At 47.6% G+C, this 24,857-nt stretch overlaps 1 protein-coding gene across 5 annotated transcripts in view; it reads right to left on the bottom strand.

Annotated features, from left to right (window-relative positions):
- The window catches only part of EXOC6B (exocyst complex component 6B), a 306,176-nt gene that overhangs the window by 223,397 nt on the left and 57,922 nt on the right, over window positions 1–24,857 (bottom strand). For all 5 annotated transcript variants that reach the window (XM_054824526.1, XM_054824524.1, XM_054824525.1 and 2 more), the window contains exons 3-6: window positions 24,773–24,820; window positions 22,911–23,001; window positions 22,763–22,808; window positions 18,378–18,582 (exon numbers count right to left, since the gene is read on the bottom strand). In XM_054824526.1, the coding sequence (XP_054680501.1) occupies window positions 18,378–18,582; window positions 22,763–22,808; window positions 22,911–23,001; window positions 24,773–24,820 (390 nt within the window). The remainder of the gene's footprint in view (window positions 1–18,377; window positions 18,583–22,762; window positions 22,809–22,910; window positions 23,002–24,772; window positions 24,821–24,857) is intronic.

A 24,857-nucleotide genomic window follows, 5' to 3' on the forward strand; every position in this document is an offset into this window, starting at 1 on the left:
CTTCAAGTAACAAAAAGCATCTATAGTTTTTACGCTGCCAACGGACTTCTGGTAAGTTCACAGGAGAGGCTGATGGGGAGCAGCAGCAGCAGCAGGACGCTCCACAGAGCTCCCATGCAGGGTGCTCGACTAAGGTGGGCGCAGATTTACCAGGAGCAGCTAAATATGCCTCGATACCCCAGACACCCAACGTTTCAGAGACAGAGGTACGAAATAAAACGGCTACGCAGTTCACCTAGAGCATCCCGAGATAGGGATCTGTGGATCACGAGGCTCAGGAACACCAGCGAGTTAACACAAGGTCAGCGGTTTTCCTGAACCATGCAATAACCTGCCGACGTGACCAGTCCCTGACCTAGCAAACGGGTCCTAAGTGACTTCTGCAAACCTCAACACGCTGAGCAGTGATCCGGAGACAATCCGCAAAATTCCTGCGTGACCGTACGCAATTATGCCGAACGCAGGAAGAGCAGGGAGGAGACACCACGTGTGCTGCCCAGCGTGCAAAACAAGAACGCTCCTCGTGCCCAGCAGATCACAATCTAGGTTGGACCAAAACTCATTAATTTTGTTGTTGTTATTTTCTTTCTCTATGCAACATCTGCAATGCTGTAAGGTGGCAGGGGAATGCTGAGGACGATGTAACATTAGTTTAAATTACCACTGGGTGCACACAGAGTTGATCTGGCCACCTTCTCCGTTGTAGTCAACCACAAAACAGGAGACAAAACAGCCCTCGCTGCCAGAAAAGAAATACGCCTGTGAGGCTGGGCAGACCTCAGGAGCTTCACAGACCCGTCTCAGCCCTCTCCAGTCACAGACACCACAGAATAAAGTTAACTAAAATACAGAGATGGAAAATTCACATTGCTTTTTTCCATGCTGTCACACTTCCACCATCACTAAGTTCATCAAGTTCTCACTTGTGAAGATGACAAGACAGCAACGAATTTTGCAAGTGTTAATGAAACATGGCCAGAAAGAAACAAAAGAGACTAGAAGTAGGCAAAGCAGCAAAAAAGGATAGCAAAAAGCTCATCAGAATTATGTTGGAAAGAAGGAAAAATGATACCAAAACCAAGAAGAGACCAGAAGACGTGAACATTCACAGACACATCGGCCAATGCAAAAGACTGTATTGGCTAGCAGGAGAAAAGTTAACAGGAGGGACAACAAGTTATTTGAGGAATAAATCTGGTTCCACTTAATGCGCCGCATCAGCTGGCGTTCACACCCCTCATCTTGTACAACTCCAAAACAGTTCAGGCGGTAAAAACTGTTATTGTCCTTCCTTTATGTAATCTGGGCCTTTCTAAAACTTCTCGGTAACGTTCTCCTACCAGAGAACGGCACAGTTGCTCAAAGTCACAACAATTAAGATGTCCAAAGCTGCAATCACCAGAAATACCCAAGGACTGGGCGCTGGAAACGCTGACAATCCCCAGCAAACCCCAAACACTCGGCGTTTGCTCTTACTGGAAAGTGTTTCTATCATTGACTGGAAACGCTGACGCCTAACGCCAAAGGGGAACAGCTTCTGAACGGCTTCAAAAAAGCTATTGGAAGCTTAAAAAAAAAAAAAAAACAACCACCAACCCTGGAGCAAAAGATGCTCCAAGAAGGAAGGCTCTGTTTATTTTTAATGGGCAAACAGAAGAGAAAGCTGGCATAGGATGTATGTAAATCAGTGTACAAGTGGAAAAGCAGCTGGAAAGCAAGACGACCAGTTTTACCTGCACACAAAAGCACCGTAAGGTTAATGGGAGCCAACTCCCTTGGCCTCCCCGATTCAAGCAATAACATCTACGGGCACATCTTTGTCCTACTTCTTGGCACAGAGCAGCGGATGCTGCCCCAAAACCTACGGGCACTTTCCTGTATCACCCACCCGCTGCATCACAGATGAGAAACATGTTCCAGCACACTCCATTTCACAGCTTTTCCTCTTTTTTTTTTTCTTCTTCTTTTCCCCCTACAATTGCTTCCTAAACCCTTTCCAAAATTTCCCTGGGGCATGGGAAGGCTCCTTGCCTTCTGCTACTGCTTCTGGTAAAGCACTGCACACTTGCAGCACCAGAGAAAATTCGTGCAGCCCACCAAGATTATCTCAAAAAGATTCTAGACTGTTCCCACCAATTATCTATTATATCTATTTTTGAGTGGTTTTTAGCTAATAACAGAGTTTTGCAATACTCTGACACAACAAGAGTTCCCCAGGCTGTGCTGCGCACAAAAGAGGATCCATAAAACAGCAGGAACGGGAGGAACACATCAGGACCCACATTTTCTTTCCAATTCTGCAACCTAACACACCGGTGAGCTCGGTCCAAGTGAACACCCCATAACAGAGTATCATCTTGAAAATACAGCACCTTCCAGTCCCTGAAGGGGCTCCAGGAAAGCTGGAGAGGGGCTGGTGACAAGGGCAGGGAGTGACAGGCCAAGGGGAATGGCCTGAAGCTGCAGGAGGGCAGATGGAGATGAGATGTGAGGCAGAAATCCTTCCCTGTGAGGGTGCTGAGGCCCTGGCCCAGGGTGCCCAGAGAAGCTGTGGCTGCCCCTGGCTCCCTGGCAGTGTTCAAGGCCAGGTTGGATGGGGCTTTGGGCAACCTGGGCTAGTGGAGGGTGTCCCTGCCCATGGCAGGGGTGGCACTGGATGGGCTGGGAGGTCCCTTCCAACCCAAACCAGTCTGGGATTCTATGAAATAAAATTAACCTCTCTGTGCATCTCAGAGCCAGCTATCAAAGCACCACCAAGATGCACGGATAAAAAACTGTATCAGAGAATACACCAAGCCACATCCTCACTGAGGATGTGGAACCAGAGAGCAACCATGGTGGTGTCAGAGCTCCTTCCATCGCCTGCTGTCCGCAGTCCCTGGGCTGGCACGTCCATCCCGCTCGTTCAGACCGAGCCAGGGTTTGACGGTACCTGCCTTCATTTATTCCCCTCACTTTTTTACATCTGCTCCGTGGAAACATAAAGTTGAAGGACACGATGGGGCAGGGGGGAGGCAGTATTATTTCCATATGGGTTTGAAAATAAAAAGGCTTTAAATGAAAATACCGTACGAGCAGAGGGCTCACACAGGACCTATAAGCGCTCGTGTGTGCGCACCATATAGGAAGAACGCCCCAGCAAGGCTTTCCCCCTTTCAGAGCCTGATTCTGCTGAGACAAGTCCTCAAGCCCTATATTGTAGCAAGACATTTCTTTGCATGTCATTTGGCAGATGCAATTGCGGGGCCCTGCCAATTCACCCCGAAGCCCTCCGTTTTAATCAGTATCACATAAAGTTTAACACATGCTTTGAAATGTGCACCAGATTCAAAGCTTCGCCTCAAGGGGGTCCTGCTGAATAACACATACCATCCCGGCCGCTGCTCCTCCAGCAATTATCTTTCAACTCTGGCTGAACCATTCGAACTGTCAACGCCAGCACGCTGCCAACCAGAGGAAAGGTTGTGGGGTCAGAGCTGAAAACAAGACTCCTCAAGGCTGGAGCGCCAGGCGAACGGTATGGGGTGTTTGTTTATACTGCTGTCTGCTTATAAGGAGAACTCCCAGGGTGCTTGTTTTATGACTTAGCAGAACTACAAACAGTGTTAAGAGGGGCTGAAAAACAAAAAAAAATAAAAAGGTTAGGAATGAAAAGGAGCATCGGCATCCGGCAGGCCCCCCTGGAAGGCGGAGAGGGCTAAGGTTGTTTGCACCTCGTAACCGGCAGCATCCTTCCAGCCCCGCTGGAGCCAGGAGCATCCTATCTCGAATCCCAGACCTCGGAGCCTCCCCGCATCAGTGCTTCTCCCCGCCTGCGATGGATAGCACACACTTATCTCGCCCGGCTGCCATGGGCAAAGCGCTAAGCAGGTGGGAAGGATTAGGAAATACAAGAATCATTAGCATTGATTAGGATTTTGACAGAACTGGAAGGAAGAGAAGGACAGACGGACACAGCGATTTCGGCCCTCCGTGGCAGCAGTTTCCCAACAGTTCTTATCACGATCAATGTAACTACGCAAAATCCCACCCTCGAACAGCGATTATGGAGAATACCCCACTACGACTGGGGTCAACACACGGACAACCCGCTCGCTACTCCCCTTCTGCAGCCCTCTCCCTACAGCATCTATCAGCTGATAAGCAGGTCCCTGCCCAGAAGCGGGACCACAACCCCCCGTGCCGGATGCCAGCGGTGCCGGCAGCACCTGGCCTCAAACACAGGCTCCCGCTCTGCCTCTGCGGCGGGACGGCGCGATGCTCCCACTCGCTTTACTCCCATGCCGTGTCAAGCAAACGGAGATGCTTCAGAGGAGCGCCGAGTTGCGTCGGTCTACCTCATCCAAGCAGAGATGGTGGCACTGGAGCAGCTGAATGTTGCAGACAAAGCCATACATGTCTCCCTGCAGCTTCTTGCAGAGGATGGGATGCTAAAAAGCAGCCCCATAAGGCACAGAGGGAGGGAAGGCGACGCTTCCTCCATGTTAAAGTAATTGCTAAGCCAAGGAATTTATTCATCGGTCTTTCAAGCTCAACTGCTGCTGCTGTGGGTTTCCTACTACAAATTCTCACTGATGGCAGAAGTTACAAGTGAGGGGGAAAAGCTCGAAGCCAGAATCCACAGCAAGCTCAGACAACCATCAGATGCAACGGGGAGTGCTGGGAAACTCACTCTGCACCAGTTATAAAAACATAAGCCTGTATTTAGAAAAACTGCAGCTGGGCCTCTTAAGGGTGGCTTAATTCAGAGCTGCAATCTGTATTGTGCTGCTGGGATTAGACTAAAAATCAGGGCTGTTAGAAACCGAAGCAGCCTGCAAAGCAAAGTAGCCACATTGACCCTCCCTGTTCCTCTGTTTTCCACCCTAAAATAAGCTCCGAGGGTCCCACACAGCTCCAGGCAGGACTGCGGGCAGCTGATGCGACATGGAGCAGCCGTTCGACTGTTGAAGTAAGCATTCACACCCCTCAACTTCTGTGAATCTGTGAATCCACATCCCCCAGATACTTCTGCAAGCTTTTAGCCCATTTTCCACCCTCCTCTGGAAAGGAGGTCTCCCACCCAGCCTGCTAGCCCAGGCACGAGCTGAAAGAATAAGGACAGGAGACACACAGAGCCATGCTTCCAGAGAGAGGGGTGCTCAGTTACACGTAACAGCCACTTTCCTCCGATGTTTCAGGCTTCAAAGTCCACAAAAAGGAATAATTTTGGGTTGGTTTTTTTTCTGCCTCCTCCTTGACCCCTTTTTGCACATTACACTCAATGTACGTCCAGCTGCACGCAAGGAAAAAAAAAAAATCAACAGCCAGGCAACTCACCAGGGACCAGAAGGCAGCACAGCACCAGGCTGCTGCAGCCCTGGTTTAGCACCACGTGCCGCAGCTTTCGTTATGTATTTAAAGGTAAAGGGGAGGCCCCAGCCCAGCACGACTAGCACAGCCTTACACACGCACCCTCTGCACAGCACCTGGGTGCTTGGCCAAGTGCCTGCCTCAGTACATGCCACCTACTTGTGCAATAATTGGAATTTTACAAGAAAAAACAGGCACAAAACTAACACCACATGGCAAAGACTCACTGAACACTGCCCTCAGTATCTTGTACGGCTTAACCTTCGTTAAGCAAGATGGCTGATAAACCACAGTCCCTGAATTATTCAGGGCCCGGAGGTCTCCCACCACCCACCCCAGTTACACAAACCACCCGGCTGCGTTTGAAATCCGTGACGTGATACCCAGCCCGAGTTCAGTTCCCCTCTGAAGACCGTCGTGAGCTTTCTTGTACGAGTGCTGGCATGATTTATTTCTGTCCTATTGGCACAGTAGGAAAAACCATGCAAAAATAGCTATTTCCAGCAGAAATTTTTTTTATCTACTATGTGTTGTTGCTGGAAGTTTTATCTACTATTGCTGGAAGTCAGTGAGCCTCCCCAAACACACCAACAGCACCAAAATTAGTTCTTCCCCAGCTCTGCACTGTAATGACATTTATTAGTGTCGCTGCCCTCCGCTTGCCACAGCCAGCGAACGCAGATTTGCACAGAGGTTTTCCCTTCTCACACCGGCTTACTGCAAGGGCGAGCAGATTTTTTTTGCTGCAGTTCTCATGCACCGCTACGGCCTTTAAACCAACATTTTTCCCCAGTCTGTGAGAATGAAACCATGATTCTCCTCGGAGCACCTTCATAGCGTCCAAACATACCAGCGGTGCTAGGTTCTCCATTTTGTTTAAAAATAATATTTGGGTATCTGGGATATATATTTTCCTGGGGAAAATATTTTCCTGGTTTAAAATACCTTCAAATTGGCAAGGAGAAAGAAAACCATATTCTCCCTCCTCCTCTTTCCAGTCTTGAGGGTCTGAAGCAGACGCGTGCTGTTGTGTCTTTAGTTTTCATTCCCTGCAGTGCAAGCAGACTATTTAACCACTACCTTTTCCACTCAAAATAAGCTGTCAATGACAGCGAAACCTTCGTTGGGGATTCTGCGCTATCACCTATGAAAAGCTACTCTGAGCAGCAAGCGTCCCAGAAGCCAAGTCCTGAAGCGACAGCCGTGATGCCCACTCCTCGAGTCATGGGTTCCCTGAAAAATACAGGTGATATTTTTTCCTTCACCAGAACATCTGGAATTACTACACAAACATCAAAATACTGTTGCATCGTTAAGAAAAAAATAAAAAATTACAAATTACAGTGAAGCAATCGAGAGTCCTCTTTATTTTTAAGGTGCCATTTCTTCTCTGGAGTTCAATCCCAGTCTTGTGGGATCCAACCTGCAGAGATCAGGACAACCGCGTGCGATACTTCTACCTTCATCCTTTGAGCTGATCCGGCACAAATGACAAATGCTTCCAGCCTGCAGGGCTACAGCACCCTATCAGTTAAATATTTCAGCTTTTCCTACTGCGGAGGGTATTCCTCTTACCCAAGAGAGATTTTGATTTCTCACAAAAATCAAGTCTTTGAAATACTCAAACAGTGCCATTATCAGACTCTCCGTTTGCAGCGATGAATCGTGTTCGGATTGCAGCAGACAGAGACTCCTAAAGTCCAATAAACGCGATGGTGTGCCTGAGACATCCCCTCCTGTCCACCCACAGGAACCTGTCTGACTCCAGAAGGAGACGGGCAAGAGAAACAAAGCTGAGCTGTCCTGGAGTAACTCAAGTGCGTATTTTTTACCCACAAACGAAAGCTGTTCTAAATTTGCTATATATGCGAATTAGAAGAATATGTTCAGAGGCTTAAATGACCTGAGCCTGTCAGCAGAACTTGGTGTTTGGGGAAAAAAAAAAAAAAAAAAAAAAAAGGAAAGAGAAGTAAGAGAAGTCTTGGGTTGCTGAAGGATTTCACTTGGTGATTTCTGCGTACACCCGTTTGCAATTTGTACGGGAGTGTCATGCAAAGGGCACGCTGCACGGCACAGCGCTCGAGTCCTCTCCCTGAAAACTGAACCATTGTACCTCTACTGTAAAATAATACAGCCCTACTAATACTAACCCATTTTCATCTCGTTAGCAACCCAGAGACCAGAACTCCCTGGTGACCTGACATCGTTTCATATGAGCCATTCCCTTCCCCGTCGCTTGTGAATCGGTCACAGCCCATCAGCTGAAAAGCCACGGCTGGTATTTCAAAAGTTCCCTAGAAATTACGTGGCAGTAATGTTCCCCTAAAGGGGTGTTTTGAGCAACTGACAACTTGCTGCAAGAGGCATTATCCTTCTTGCAAATAATAAATATGAAATCTTGCTCACCTGGGTAAAAAAAAACCAAAATCCAAACTAAATGGGCAGTGGTTATTTGCAAGAACCGGTGCTGGAATTGCAAGGGCTGCAGTGCTCGCAGGCATTGAGGATCGGGTCCCAGCGAGACAGGCTGTCACCCCGGACAAAGTGCTGGTATCATTTTGACAGTGGCATTACTGATTTGCCACATCCAGAAACTGTTTTGCATCTTCAGGTGAAGGTCCGTGAAGGCTCCTACATGGCTGTGTTACACCAGGAGTACCCAGGCTCCCAAAACCTCCTCGGCTTCTCTCCCACGTATACGCAGCCAGCCACAGGGCAAGAGCGTTCACCAGCTGGAGAAAGCACAGAGAGATCAAACCACCCCGTGTGCAGCACAAGAATCCGTTACCAAAACCACTCAAGGAATTTTTAAAAAGAAAAATAAGGAAAAATCAGTTAATTTAAGAGGTTTATTAGCAGCTATATTACAATAAGCCTGAGACATCCAAATGAAAACTGAAGAATTTATCATCCTGGGCAGCAGCATCCTGATGGGAGCAATTCCCAGCACTTTTTGAGCAAGCCTTATTTCCATCACCTCTCCCGCCACGGCCGTCCTGTCCAGACCCCCGTGCTCCTCCACATCCTTTCCCACACGTGGTACACCAAAGCAGGCATGCAACCCGGTTTATTAGTCTGAGGTCTATCCGCGCTGTCTCACCTCCAAAGCTGGCACGTCCGCGGGAGACCGGTGCACCAGGCAACGCCTTCCTTTAAACAACTTAACAGTCTACATAATTAAAACCAGTAGAAGCAAGACCAGTGAAAAATTACAGCGCTGAACGCCTGCAGTCCAGGGTGAATAAAAGCAGTTTAATGGCACCTTTTTTCCCAGCTACAGTAAGTGTAATAGCGATTACTAACGGCTGAAAAGAAGGAGCAAGGGGTGCTTATGCCTCAACTCTGCACTGCGCTTTCCCTAGGCTTTTTAATGTCTTGCGAATGACACCGTCTATCACGACGGTTGGAAGATAAAGGATTTATTTCAAGAATTTCCAAGTGTTTAAAAAGGTCTAAAAGGCAACCACACAAAAAGCTGGTCCAGCATATGGTTGCCCTGTAGTTAAACTTTTGATTTTATGATGCAGCCATGTCCACAGAACACGCTGGATACGCTACTGGGGATACCGCAGTCCCTGTGGCCATTAGTCATACATATGCTGAAATAAAAAAGGCTCATGATTTAGCAGTTTCATTTTTGAGGTCATAAAAAGAATTCAGAGGAATACCCATTTATTAATAAAGTTCCTATGGAGTATAAATTTTAAATGCAGACTTAAAGGCACAGAATTCCTCTTAAATAAACAGAGAAACCTTCCCCAGAAAGCCAGGAAACGATAGAATAAAAAGTTCTTTTATGATAATAAGCACATTTGCACTCAAATTATGTGATGTGGGAAGAAGGAGAGTTAAAGCACAAGGAAGTACAAAGACCTCAAACAACGTGCACTGGGGAACAGAAACATGCTTACATCTGCACATACCCCTTCCACCACCTCCCCAGCGTGGCCCATATGCGCTGCTGGCCTCCAGTCCACCCCTACAGACGTCCTCAGCGATGCCTTCATCTGCTTTTCCCATCAAGTGGCTGCCCCATCCACCCTGACCCAAGACGCTAAACCCGAACTTGTCCGGCTGCCACGGCCTCTCCGTTCCCACGCCCGCCGGGAAGCCAAGGGATCACATTCAACCTCAAACTCCTGGCTTGACAATTCATTTCAGGAGCCACTTCAAAAAACGGTTCCAGTTCCCAAAACCATTCACATCTCCTCCTCTTCCTTCTTTCCCCGGTTTTCATCCCTGCTGCAAGCAGCAGAGCATCCGACAGCCGGGAGAGACCTCGCCGGGTACCGCTTCAGTTCCTGCAGGTGAGCTCCAGCCTGAACGTGCAAAGCAAGGGACGAAAGATGGCGAGAGACCCGTGCACAAAGCCACCATGCTGGCTCTGCCTAAACGGCGTCGGGAAATCTCACATCTCACCTTCAAGACAGACCGCCGTCGAGTTAAGAAAAGAGCAGGAGGACTGAGTTAACAAACGCAGACACTTCAAGAGGATTTGGGTCAAAAAGCTTCCAAATCAAACGGCAAGTGTCAAGTGATTAGCGCAGCCACCATCGAGATGGCGTTCAACACACTGTTAAGAAAACAGCTTTCAGCCCCAAGTCTTAATGAAAGAGTAGCAAGTTATTAAAGGGTATTAAAGGCTGTAATTTTAATCCAGTGCAAAACAAATATATTTTTACCGGTTTTCTCAAGTAACTTCTCAAAGAGGTCAAGCAAAGGATGCTGAGGATAAGCGACCAACAGGAATCACTACTATTTAAATAGTCCTCTCTCGGTAGGAGAGAAAACGACAGGGATAAACACATCAGAAGCTTCTGACAATGAACATTTTTACCAAGGCACCTGAAGGCATCTCAGAGCTCACGCAGGTCTAACAGCGACACCTCTCTTCAATAACCTGAGGACATTAATCACTTTTCCACTCTGCCGCAGCATCCCACTTGGCCCAGCCTGGCTCGTGAGCCTCTTCCCCGAGACGTGCAAGCTGAGAGCATAGCTGGCCATCAGACTTCTAATCCAAACAGCCCCAGAAGACATATTTCCTTTCATAATACTTTAATATAACAAGTAGACAAGCAGCGGTATCAAAGATTACGAAGGTCTCGTTACTGAATTTTACTAGAAAATAAGTTTCTGCTTTAAAAACCTGCCCAGAAGGGGAAACCCCCATCCCCTTATCCCCACTCTGCTGTGTAAACAGTCACTACAGACCCAGCCACCAGACTGACCTTTTCAAAAGGCTCTCCTGCCTGCATCCAAGACTATAAAATTTCCTTGCTTTTAATAAACAACGTTATTTTTACTTTTTGTGCTTGTTAAAGAAAAACTTTGGAATAAGAGACACCGCTTAAACCAGTGGGAAGTTCATATCTAAGGGTGGTTTTGGAAGTCCTGGGGCATGTCGATAAAACACAGCCCCCGCAGAGCAAGCGGATGCAGGGATCTTCCAAACAATACACGTAAGCCCAGACTTGGCACCGGTGGATCCAGCCCACGTGGCGGGGGGAGACGAAGTCTTAAAACGGGGCTCCCGGGACCTTCGGAGGGTATCGACTGCTGCCGGAGCACCGACACCCAGCAGAAGGACGTTCCCTGCACGGCACAGCCAGAGAAAAGCAGCAAAATTTAATTTACTCTACAATACGCATACAAAGCAAAAACAATTTCCATATGCGTTGCAGAAGATTACATAAAGTTAAAAAATGTCAGGGATGAGGATAATTAAGAACACTACACACACTGCATTTTTAAACATTTTTTTGGGCCATCAGAAGGCCAACGGGCAGCATCTGGAAACCGAGAAAGTGTCCTTCTCTCCCCTGCCGCACAGGGAACCGCTTGCTCATGTGGCTTAGGGTGGCAGGCATGTGTTTGCATTTAAAATGAAGCACAGGGAGGGGACAGGATTTCCTAATAACGCTGAAATCATTGCATGCCACGTCTCTACTTATCGCCATCATTTCAAATAAACCGCCTGACAAAACACCCTCATGTTGTCGCAGCTCGGTTAAAGCCACTTGCAACGGGAGGCTCCTGCGGGTGCGGAGCGGGTGCCAGAGCCAGCGCAGCCTCTGAGGGACACGGTCCCTCCCGGGGGGCTGCTGACAGGAGGAGATCCCCCAAGGCAGGGCACAGGAACCAGCCTCACCTCGTCTTTCTGGACGGGCATCACCAGTAAAGCACTACTGCACGGCGTTTGCCAGGATGCGCAGCCCTTGCAGGACGAGCTCTCTGCTGCTTTCCGTGCCATCCACCGCCTCCCTTTCGCCCACCTTGATTTTGCAAACTTCCTAACACAGCCCCGCATTTCTCACGTGCTTCTGGGGTGCACGTGCACCCTCTAACTCTCCATTGCCCACGTAATCCCATCACTACCATCATCTTTTCAGAGAAATCCTGAAAGAAGTCAACAGGATAAACTTCACAGAGAGGGGCAGAGGCGCAAACCGAGCACTGCCGGACAGGGTGATCGCTGCTGTTGCAAAACATCGTTCTGGGATCCAAAAACCAAGGGAAGTGCTTGAAACCGCACTTGCGGTGAGCCAAGGAAACAGGCTCCAGGTGCTGGCAAGCGGAGCGCACCCAGTTCTTTCCACGGCCATCATGCAGAGAAGCAGGCAGCGCAGCTTGCACATAAGCCAGCTTTGTTAAAAAAAATGCAAGCTTTCAATTTAATCTTTAAAAAATTACATGATAGCGTTTTTGTTACAATACCAATTGATTCAAAATGACTTTTGAAAGTATTAAAAAACAATGGACCGACACTCAGGACTCGTCACCGACACATAGCTACTTCTCTGTACTCCCCGTAAAAACGGACGTTGAGATTCAGTTACAGTTGTAAGAACAAACCAGTAGCACAGAGCAAACCATGCAAAGAAACTTGCATCCCCAAACCAATCATCATAAATCCAGGGAACTCAAGGTCAGAATTAAATTTAAATCCAGACATACCTAAAATATTGAAAGCACACAGCTGGGTGCTCAACAGCCTTGGCATGGCCCCGTAATCACGCAGCACAGCATCCCAGCAGTCACGGGGAATGCCGATTAGCCACTGCCATCTCCAGTGCAAGTAACTAGGGGGGGGGGAAATAAATCTCCTACTCCACTTCTCATCCAGAAGATTTTTTTCTAAGGCCAGTTATGTTTGGATCCTACGCTACCGAAAATTTCTATACTGGAGAAAAGCGTACCGGTACAGCGGCAGCTGCACATACTCACGTGCTATTTAGGCGTCTTTGTCCAAAGAGCACGAGAGGCCACGTTAAACGGGAGAGGAGGTGTGCGGGACGCTACGCTCCGACCGCTGTACGTGAGCGGTTCTGTCAGCTCTGACCTGCAGGGACAGCATGTGCAGTGAGGGCAGTCATCCAAACCCTAGATCTGAATCACTGGTATCAGATACATCATTGTCTTTCTTCAGAGCTGCCGTTAATCCATGCTCTGAAGTGCTTCATCATCTCCAGCTGACGGTCAGAACTGCACTTCTACCAAAATCAGATCAGCATTCTAGTCGTGCACATCATTACGCAACGTTTTGCCTCGTTTGAGTGTACGTACGCGCTCACATCACCAAGGTGGTGTTTTCTGCCACTCCAGGAAAACAAACCTCACATTATACTGCTCAGAAATGACACAGACCCCAATATCTGTGGGCAAGAAGATTAACCATCACCTTAAAAAAAGCATAGCTGAAACACCGACCCATCCAAACTCGTACTAGATGACCACCTATTAAACGTCAGCTTTGACAGTACATCCAAGTGATGCTAAAAAAAAAAATAAATGCCGGTTTGACTCCATGTATTTGAACACTTTGGCCCTCCTGACAAACTTGATCCGATAATGGCTTTTGGATGGGTTATTCTTGGCCCCCGGCGCAGCAGCACTCACTGCACTTACCCTGGACGCTTTGCATTGCAGCACCATCCTAAGTGACCTCCTCTACATGCCATGCATATTTCAGACATTAAGCTAGATAATAAAACCACATACCGGATATCAGCAAGTGTTAATAAGATGTAATTCATTCGTGGTAAGCCCAGAACTCAGATCTTTAAAAAAAAAAAACCATACAACACTGACAAAAACAAAACACACACGCAGGTTCACAGGGCCAAAGTCCAAAAGGAGTTCAAATGCACAGAGCTACTTTCATCTGCTCAAGCGCCGTGTAATTAAGAACAATATTTGGAACGCAGCAAATTCCCCCAGAACCATAGGTAATAAAATTCAGATTTAAAAAAAAGAAGACAAGGAAAGGAGTCAATGAAAGCTCATCATTTGTACAGCGAGACTATAAGGTTTCTCCGCACGCTGTGAGATCCCTCCGGTTCCCGCATACAGCTGACCCCAGGAACGTCTCACTTGACTTCATCCCACCACGGGCTTCCTCTCCAAGAGAGGGGCCGGCGAGCTCCCCGCATCCTTGACTGCCGGCCAGAAACGCAGCAACGGCTCCGAGCACTCCAAGACAGATCCTTCTGATTATCACAAAATGAAATTTTCAGCTCTTGTCATCATCGGCCTCAGATTTGTAATGTTACAAAAACATGATTTCCTTTCCCCATTGTATCAAGCCCTTTTCCATTCCCGCTGGTGAAATCAAACAATTTTAAAAGAATTTATATGATGCTAATTTAAACCGAATGTATTTAGCTGCCAATCGCAATTCCCCAACTCTCCCAGGCCTCCTGCCAGCTCCGTTCCGTTCCAGAGCGGCTATCAATCACGGCCAACAGACCGAGGAAAAAGACCCAGTGATGCACAAAGCGATACTGGTAATTCTGACAGTGGAAACCCTGCCCTTCGCTTTCGACAAAACAACGTGAAGTGACCCCATGCAACGGGAGGCTCCGAAAGCTTCAGCCTCATCGCTTCTTGTTGGTGAAGAAGCCCGGGATGCTTTTTGCAGGAACAAACCTAGCACGTTGCTTAAATTCCGGCATTGCTTCCAACTCAGATCTTGCAACTGGAAGTGGCAAGTTGACCTTCCTTCCCCAAACCGCTGTGCGGGAACGGTACACCTCTACTGGAAAGCCACCAAGTCCAACCTCATAGGTAACTCTGTTTCCACAAAGGGTGAAGGAAACTCTTCTAATCTGCACCTTGCTCTCATAAAACAGCAGAAAATTGGGATTTGTCATAGACACGGACAGTGGGATCAAGTGCACCCTCAGCAAGTTTGCCGATGACACCAAGCTGTGTGGTGCGGTCAACACACAGGAGGGAAGGGATGCCATCCAGAGGGACAGGCTGGAGAGGTGGGACTGTGCGAACCACATGAAGTTCAACAAGGCCCAGTGCAAGGTCCTGCACGTGGGTCGGTGCAATCCCAAGCACAACTACAGGCTGGGCAGAGAATGGATTGAGAGCAGCCCTGAGGAGAAGGACTTGGGGGTGTTGGGGGATGAGAAGCTCAGCATGACCCAACAATGTGCGCTGACAGCCCAGAAAGCCACCCGTGTCCTGGGCTGCGTGTCCAGCAGCGTGACCAGCAGGTTGAGGGAGGGGATTCTGCCCCTCTGCTCTGCTGAGACCCCCCTGCAGTGCTGTGTCCAGCTCAGGGGTCCCCAGCACAAGAAGGACATGGAGCTGTTGGAGCGAGTCCAGAGGAGGCCATGGAGATGATCCCAGGGCTGGAGCATCTCTGCTATGGAGACCTCAGGCTGAGAGAGTTGGGGTGGTTCAGCCTGGAGAAGAGAAGGCCCCAGGGAGACCTTAGAGCCCCTTCCAGTCCCCACAGGGGCTCCAGGAAAGCTGGAGAGGGACTGGTGACAAGGGCAGGGAGGGACAGGCCAAGGGGAATGGCCTGAAGCTGCAGGAGGGCAGATGGAGATGAGATGTGAGGCAGAAATCCTTCCCTGTGAGGGTGCTGAGGCCCTGGCCCAGGTTGCCCAGAGAAGCTGTGGCTGCCCCTGGCTCCCTGGCAGTGTTCAAGGCCAGGTTGGATGGGGCTTTGGGCAGCCTGGGCTAGTGGAGGGTGTCCCTGCCCATGGCAGGGCGGTGGAACTAGATGGGCTTTGAGGTCCCTTCCAACCCAAACCAGTCTGGGATTCTATGATTTAGAGGAGGCTGAAGATGTATACTTCGCTGTATCGTCTGTAAGCTAATTCAAAACATCTAACGTTACCCTCTTGGTGTGGCTTGTTTTGATGCTCTCTTGCAACAGCTCAATTAGCATCTACGTGGAAAGAAAAAATAGTCTTTTCCACTTGAATATTTTTCTGTTGGATACATTCAAATGTTAAAGCTCAGAGGCACCAATAACAGAGACGTTAGCATCATCAACAGGTAAAAGAAAAATTTGCCACAACCCAGACATCAATTTAGAAAACTTTAAGGTCCAAAATGGTTGGAACTGATCAGGTGGTGGTGAACAATGAAGAACTTGAAAAAGTGGGTAAGGTAGAAAAATATTGAAAGGAGAAGGAACAGAGTGCTTGGCTCAGGTCAAAGCAGGGACCACTGGTTGAGTGGCTATCTGGAGCTGGAGAACAAATAATGAACTTAAGGGAAGCTCAAAACATTAGCAGTTGAAATAAACACTAAGGGACAAAAGGTGAAGAGTAGAGAAAGATTCTAACAAACAGAGGGGAAAAAGAAGTGAGAGTTGTTACGGGAAGAAAGAAAACACTCTTTGGAGTTTTGTTCAGATGCATGGCTGCTCGCTGGCTCACAGCAGGAGCTTAGTTAATCCAGTATCACAAAAATCGAACACCAAACTCCACCAAAGGAGGATGAGAACAGGGTGAGTAAATACAGTTCTTCCACCCAGGTCTTCTCCCAGCTTCTCACTGTTATCGGATCAGGCACTTCTTGAGCCCAAAACAGCCTGCTTGGTTAGCAACCCACGGGGAACACAGTACAAGCACTTGTCCAGTTTATCCTTGAAGACGTGGACAATTGTGCACGAGGAGCTCCACAGGTCTATGACCCACAAAATGAAGAACCATCTTCCCCCCTCCAGCCTCATTTCAAGCATGGCCCCTGCCGGTTTCACTTGCTGCGCCCCAGTTCCTGTATTGGGATGGGTAGGAGCAGCCGGTCCCTACGGACCCCCCAGTGCCTCTCCTGATTTTAGCTTTGCTGCAAAAAGCCAGATTTCTTTAGAGCAGGAGATGGAGAATTAACGGAGCTCCAGGCAGGATGTGAGTTCTCCCCAGGAGCAGAAGGGACAGGAGGGAGTGACAAGAAAATTTCTTCACCAAAAGGGTTGTCAATCCCTGGAACAGGCTGCCCAGGGAAGTGATGGAGTCCCCATCCCTGGAGGGATTTAAAAGACGTGTGTACGTGGCACCTAGGGACATGGTTTAGTGCGGGACTCGATGATCTCAAAGGTCTTTTCCAACCCAAACGATTCTGTGATTCAGACAAGAAGAAATGGTTAAGCGTACCGTGGAATTGAAAGGAACTGAATGGACAAAGCTACAAAAAATATCTCAGTCAGATGGCAGCACAGGAAGCCATTGGAAACGACGGGGAACTTCCCAAACTTGGTTTGCCTAAGCTGCCAAGGACACGTGCGCATCTCTCCCCACCCACCAGAGCAATCGGCCACAGCGCCACGAGGTTTGAATACCCCTCCCAGCATCATGACGACAAAACTGGAAACTACAAGAGGACACAACATCTGCATCCTCTTATGTCTCTATAATTGGTAAATATCCTTAATAGGATATGAAGACGTTATTTATTTATTTAAAGTAGCATATTCACTGCATTAATTGGGCACCAAAAGACAAATGCAACTCCCGTTCCTTTCTAGCCACAGGAATCAAGGCAGAATCTTTTAAAAAGTCTGGCTGCTGTAATGAACAAAAATAGCATTTTTCTGTAAACAATTAACATTCTAGAAACTGCTGGATCAGGTAAGTTCAGCACCTGGAGCCTTCCCCAACATCACCACCGTGCACATCTGGCTCCATGGTAGGATGTCCAGATCACAGACTGTTTTCTGCAGATTCAGCAAGACCAGTTTGATTCGATGCATGGCATCTCTCCATAGCTCTATTACACAACATAAGGCTTGGTTTGTTTTCCCAAAATACTAGAAAGAGGTTGAGAAGACAGTAAGGCAGCGGATATACTGTAAATTAAATCAATTAATAAAAATCCTCAAGCTAGACCGTTTCACAGAAAGCATGGTGTTTATAAGACAGAAAAATGAACTTGCCTGTACCTCTAACCATAAACATAACACCACGATCTTATCTTGTGAAAAATTATAGCAAGAGTCCTTCCCATAAATCAACAAGTCCAATCCATCAGTCACTATCAGAGGAAGTAGTTTACTGCACACGAGAGGTAACATTTCATTACTGGTGGATTTGAATTTCATCAAAGTAGCAAAGTTCTTTTTAAGAGCCACTGTGAGCAACGCTCCCCAGTTGTGATAAGAAAAACTGTATTGAAATTCAAAACTAAAATATTAAAGAAGAGTGGGAAAAGGCAATTCCATTTTAATACACGCATGGGGATGCTCAATTAATCAGGTTCATCTTTTACAGACATCAAATGCAAGTAAGCGACAGTGAAAGCTTATCCAGTATTTGAAAATCAGTTTAAGATGCAAAAGAGATTAAGTTGGTCAGTGCATGAACTTCTACTGCTTTACCCCAAACCTGGGAAATCAACACTGGTGTCTCCAGGTCTTCCAGCTGCCACCAGGCACAGCAGCACAAATGCTCCTGTCCTGCTGAGCAGAAAATAAGAGTGACGCACCCCGACTGCACCTCCCAGGCTCTGGGCTACCAAAAGCCTACGGCAAAATACAGGCAGGAGAAGACGACAAAAGCGGTCCATCACTTTCAACGGTATAAAAAGCAGAAGATAAACGCTAGTAGCAACCACAAAGTGAAGAATCATTGCTTCACCTAGTAACAAAATTACTTCAATATTTAAAGCTAAGTTTACTGCCTTGGGATTGGAAAAGTAGAACTTTGGTTTTAACATGATTGTGAACCATCCTCCTCTTCCCAAAAAACATCCAACACATGTGCACACAGAAGTCATCCTACCTGTTTCATTGCCGTCTCTCCAATCTTGTCAGAGTGCTTACGGATGCTCTCCAGGAAATCCTTGAGGTCTGACATGGAAACTTCTTTGATCTCTTCACGCAGTTTTGGAATATTATCCACCATGATCTTGCAGAAGCGGTAATGGCTCACTTGGGGCAGGTACGTGTGCTCAAGGTGCTCCAGGGTCTTCAGCGCAGGGTAGTGTCTGGAGAAAGCAAGTAAGGCAGATGTGGAAAGACGACCGGCTATTTCCATGCAATTAATGCACATTTTGAAGGGGAATTGGTAAATAATTCAGTATGTCTACGAATCTCAGCTCTGTTCAAAGGAGCATAGACCTCATCATCCAGGTAACCATAAAAGCATCATTTTCCTTTTGAAACAGAGCAGCAGAGGAACACAAAGACTAGTAGCAGGTCCTTACTCAGAGCTCTGATGTGCCAACAAGGACCAGCTGGGTCACAAGTGACCAGCATCAGCTCTCCCCCACAGTAAAGCCATTTGGGGCACCATATAGAGGAGCAAAGGAAAAGCTGGCGACCACACGCAGTAATGTTAGGGTACTTGAGGAAAAAGCTCGGCCCCACGCACACAGAGGAGCATGGTGGCTCACGGGGGAACACCAGAAAGACCCTGCACTGGTCTCCCCAGGACAGCCATCAGCCCCACAGATGGAGGTGATGCCCATCGAGGTGAGCGGGTCTCCAAGGGGTCTGTGTCAGGTATGGGGCACATCATGGGATGCAGGGGAAGAGCATTTTGGAATTGCATCTCTAACCCTTTTCCTGGGTGAAGGACTCTATTCTGGGCGCACGCGTGCGTGCGTCACCTTCATCCTGACCAACCAGAGAGGGGGACAGGACAAGGCTGTTGGTGAGTGCAGAGTGATTCCGCCTGTTGATCTGCGCAACCAGCTGTGCGTATACGAGCGCGCGTGTTGTATAGGGTGTTGTATACGTGCCGGCTGGGAGCACACACTCAGCCTCGCTCCTGCTTGGACCTGGGCACAGGGCTGCAGCACACTCCTCTCTGTGGGGCTGCCAGATTTGGCAACCCCACCCAACAGTAAGGTGCCGAAAGACAGAAGCATGGAGACGGGACTATACCATAATATACTATAGACTGATAATCTAGTGTCTAACACATGTTAATATCCAATATCTGCTACTAGCACAGACAGTTGTTATTCTGTTGTAAAGATCCTGCACGTGAGAGCTCCCTGACTTCTTTCCCATGCGCACCAGGATTCAGACCCCATGTTCCTCCCTGTTTGAATGCTGCTAAGCACCATTAAAAAGTACTTTTTATTTAGCTAGAGGTGAAAACAACTTGGATATAACCCCAGACCAAGGGTCCAACAAACACATATTCTACAAAGCCCCTGTCTCTCCAGCAACTACATGTATCACATGACTTTTGCAATGTTAAAAATAAATTTCTAAGGTTTGGTGGTTTTGGTTTTTGTTTTTTGGTTTTGGTTTTTTTTTTTAAATTAAGATCAGACCTTCAGGTGTAAGAATCCCAATGTTTCTTCCCCTATGCACAATACAGGTCTTTATATTTTGGTCATGCCCAATGGCCTTAGGGAAGGTACCATAAATTTTATCCTACCTTTCTGCAGAAAAGCAACCTTCATAGCTCAACAGAAGACGCTAAAAGGGAAGCTATTCTAAGCAAATCATTTTTTTCAAAACATCCTCCCTTCTTTTCCCTTCAAGAAGCGGGAGACCATAGGATTTGCCTCTTCACTGGAATTCAGAGGCCCTCCTGAATGGCAATGTAAAATGGGAGACTGACCTCTTCCTGGTCTGACCACAGGTCTGGGCAAATGTTAAAAAAAATTATCAGGGAACCACCTAGGAAGCATTAGCAGGGTCTATAAAAACATATTTCAGGCTAACACCAGGTCACAGTCACCTCTAGGGTGAATTAAGGCAACTTCAGCTGCCTACATCCACAGTTAATCCTGCCCACAAGCACCTGCCACTTACACCTTGAATTTTTGGGGGAGAAAGTGTTTAGTCACTGGAGGGGCGGGGGGGGGAGAAAAAACCCACCAAAACCTGACACTCATATGTCCATTCAAAATAATTCTTGCCTGAACTCCAGACAGATCCACAGGGGAGTTATTTTAACCAGAAGTGGCCTGTCCTGTTCCCAACATCAGAAGTCAAACAGATTAACCCTGTAACCCAGTCGGTGTTTACACTGTGGTGAGGTATGAAAAACTATCTGCAATAAAATACAAACCTCTCTGGAGAGAAACTTCAGAGTGCACAGAGAGCCAGAAATTAAACCAGAGGAATAAACACACATTGGGGGGGCTGTTACATTTTAGGATGTTGTTTGTTGAACTAGAAGCAGTGAAAAGGTGGCTGGGGGGGAACAGAGCGTGGTCATCAATGGGGTCCCCAGCTGCCTGCCGAAAACAGAGTCCAAAACGCGCGGGGGCAGAGGAAAGCTCAACACTGGTCTTGCATGAGATGGAAACACCCAGGCCCTGCTCGGGTGGGTACAGCTCTACAGAGTCTTCTTGGCTATGAGCAGCATGAAGCTTACTGCTTCTCTTACTGCTTGGAGACTGCGTGGATATGACAAGTGCCCCAGGGGTTTAAAAAAAAAAAAAAAAAAAAAAAAAAAAAGACTGATCCCTCCAGAGTCCTGCAGAAAGCAGGGGGGTTTCTCATGGCTTTCCAACAAGCAGCCACATGCATCCCAGCTGCTGGAGAAAAGCTCTTTCTGTCCCTTCCCTAAATTCTGGACAACAGCAGATGAAACGTTTCTCTCCATCTCCTCTCTCTGCTGGTTGCAGAGCCACTCCTCTGGGGTCGGATCATGCTTTGTTCCCCACCTCCAGTTAACGGCCACAGCAAACAGCATATAATTCATTTTGTCTGCCTGGGGAGCGTTGAGTTTATTCACCTAGAATACAAAACCTATCACTCCTCTGAGCCTGTGTACCCAAACCCCAAGACTCACGCTAGTAACCAACCCCCTTGCTTGCTATCATGAAAATAAGTGAGACAGGCTGCAGACACAGAAATATTTAATATGTTGTGCTGCATTTGGTGAATGAAGCCATCAAATCCAGACAAAGAAAGAAGGAGGGGGAGGGAAAAAAAAAGGCAAGGGTTCTGATTTTCCTTAAATGTGGCTTTCAACTTCTATTTGTTTCAAAATGAACCAATCCAAGGCGGCGGGGCGGGGGGGAGATGCAATTCTTAGAAGCAGACCCTGGAAACGCTATCCAGAGCGAGGGAATCAAGCAGCGTGTGGATTCCCTTCAGAAGTTTACAGGGCTGTGATCAGCTCCAGCTCCCCACCCCACATCTGTCAACGGGTAAGCCCCTCACTGTTCCTATAAACAGAGTAAAAACAGTTGGACAAACTATGCACTGCCCCATTCTGTTCCGAGCCATCCCGAGAAAGAGAGCAGGAGCTTTGGGAACAGCTAAATAAGCTCCCTACAACTTTCAGGAGCAATGCCTATCTGTTTATCCAAGCCTCCTGGGTCCAAGGACCACAGAGATCAGCGGAGGCAGGAGGGGAAGTGTAAAAATACGCCCATCCAATTAGTTATCGCCTTGTTCGAAACATCTGGTTTCTTCTGTATTGTTTCTATGATGGATGGCAGGCACAAACCAGGCATCGGATCCGACTGCTCTCCCTACGTTGCGTTCGGCTGGAGCCTGCCGTGTTTTCAGCTGCCCTCCTTCCAGCAGCTGCTCTTTGCCCAATTTGCCACCCCCAGGGCTCCAAGGCGCCTCCAAAGCCTCACGCTGCTTAAACAAGCCATCCCCCAGGATCCCAGCCACGCAAATACCACGGACCGTGGTTTCGTCCTTCAGCATCACAACAGATATGGGGTAGGAAAAAATCCTAGATTTACAGCTCATGATTTGTGAGCCACAAAGTCCTTTTAGCTCAGCTCACTCCTGCGAACAATTATTTCTACCACAAAATAAGCTGTATGCCTTCTCACCAACGTCTCCTGCCACCCCGCACAACGCTTCTCAGGTGTCTGGCTTCCACTCACCTTCACTAGATTCTCTCAGACTGTATCAGGTTTTGTATTATGACATTTAGAGAATGGAATTTAGTTAATAATGCATAAGTACCGAGTCACGCCTTGATTGCATGCATCACAACAGTGAGTTTCCATGAAAAAACCGTGAACATCCACCTTAATTAAAAACCTTGATATAAAACACAACCGACTCTAGGCTATACCGCAGGAGGCTGAGCAGGACCCTGAAGATACCAGCCAGAAAATCAGAAAGGTTGGTTTTGAAGTCGTAAGTTTTGAGAACCTCTTTAATTTATCCAGCACCAAATGAGTGCGTTTCAACTCTTCCAACACAAACACCAGTGTATACAAAATTTACCTTTTAGATTTCATTTGCTCTCGCAGTTTGCTGTACATCTCCAGGACTGGAAAGAGAAGGAAAACACACAAGGATTGAGAAACAAGCACAAAACAAAGAGATGTGAATTAAGAGTTATACAAATAAAGAGCAATTTCAGATTCCTCACCAGGAAGACACAGGGTTAGCTTATCAACTGTCGCTGAAATATTTCTCTGTTGTAATCGGCATTGCTTCAGCTCTTCCATTGCTATTATCAACTTTGGAAAGGGAAAAAAAAAGTTTCACTAAGAACAGTAAACAGAGAGGATATAAACTACTTTGCACTTGTCACGACCATCCAAAGAGTAGGTTGACAACAAAGCCTACGCTGATAACCAGAGAGCTCAGCAAGCACTGCAGAGCGTTGCTGAAATAGGGAGGACAGGCAGCATCGGGTTGTTTAATCAAGCAGCAGAAGCATTCCCTAGCCTAATTTCAAGTAAGCAACCAGCAAAACCAAAGCCATCAAAATACCAGCCTTGTAGCACGTCCTGTGAATTCCAAAAATTATTTCCCCTTCCCATTTTATTCATCTCTTCCCTGCTCCCTCTCCAAGCTTCTCTTTTCTAGTTCTTCTCAAAGACAGGATGTGGCCGCTCGCTCCCAGGGGGATTCTTACCATCACAAACTAACAAGGACTTTTAAATGCTCAGTCTCCAACAGAAAAACCTGTGTATCTGGACAAGGGCAAAACAAGGATCAGCCATCACATACAAAAGAAAACTCTTTAGTTTCTATTTTTCAAAAGGGACAGGTCACAGATTTGTCCTCTAAAGTACTGACTTATCTCCACAATGAGTTTGCAAAGTCCTTTTGAAATCCCAGGTTCTACGCTTGGAGGTGAATCCTCTGTTCAAGGTAACAGAGGTATGTTTATTTGATTCGGGAGAGAAGCTGCATCACCTCCTCCCCAAAGGGCATTTTTATCTTTAATCTGCATTAGAATAATTGGTCTGACACAGTAAAACATGGGGATTTTCTCATTTGTTTTTCAAACACAATGCAGCTGATTGAAATAGTAATGCCTGAGCATTATCCATGCATCTCGGTGGTGCTTTGATAGCTGGCTCTGAGATGCACAGAAAGGTTAATTTTATTTCATAGAATCCCAGACTGGTTTGGGTTGGAAGGAACCTCAAAGCCCACCCAGTCCCACCCCTGCCATGGGCAGGGACACCCTCCACTAGCCCAGGTTGCCCAAAGCCCCATCCAACCTGGCCTTGAACACTGCCAGGGAGCCAGGGGCAGCCACAGCTTCTCTGGGCAACCTGGGCCAGGGCCTCAGCACCCTCACAGGGAAGGATTTCTGCCTCACATCTCATCTCCATCTCCCCTCCTGCAGCTTCAGGCCATTCCCCTTGGCCTGTCACTCCCTGCCCTTGTCACCAGCCCCTCTCCAGCTTTCCTGGAGCCACTGCGGGGACTGGAAGGGGCTCTAAGGTCTCCCCGCAGCCTTCTCTTCTCCAGGCTGAACCACCCCAACTCTCTCAGCCTGAGGTCTCCATAGCAGAGGTGCTCCAGCCCTGGGATCATCTCCGTGGCCTCCTCTGGACTCGCTCCAACAGCTCCATGTCCTTCTTGTGCTGGGGACCCCCGAGCTGGACGCAGCACTGCAGGGGGGTCTCACCAGAGCGGAGCAGAGGGGCAGAATCCCCTCCCTCAACCTGCTGGCGATGCAGTATTGCGATGAACGATCCCATGCTCACCGCTCAGGGCTGCAGTGATTATTGTTGCTTCAAGTCCCTCCTGCTTCCCAGGCTTTGCCTTCCACTAGCTTTCGCAAGCAATAAAAAAGAAAAATCATTTCCCAAAACTCTCACACAACTCCCCTTTCATGCAGAAAGGCAAAATAGAGGAAAAAGAATCAATGCGCACTTTAATAGCAATGCTGTGTACATTATTAGTTAATGCTGAGCAGCTATTGATGCTCAGTGCAATTCGCCACTAGCGAGCACAGCAAAGAAAAGACAGAATGAATGTATCACTCACTTCTTTTCCTTCATTCTGCAGCTTTCGGTTGGTGTCCGTCACTTGATTCTGCAGGCATAGCGGAGGAAAAAAAGACAAAGCACAT

Source organism: Grus americana, chromosome 4, assembly GCF_028858705.1.
Source record: "Grus americana isolate bGruAme1 chromosome 4, bGruAme1.mat, whole genome shotgun sequence".
NCBI classification, from domain to species: domain Eukaryota; kingdom Metazoa; phylum Chordata; class Aves; order Gruiformes; family Gruidae; genus Grus; species Grus americana.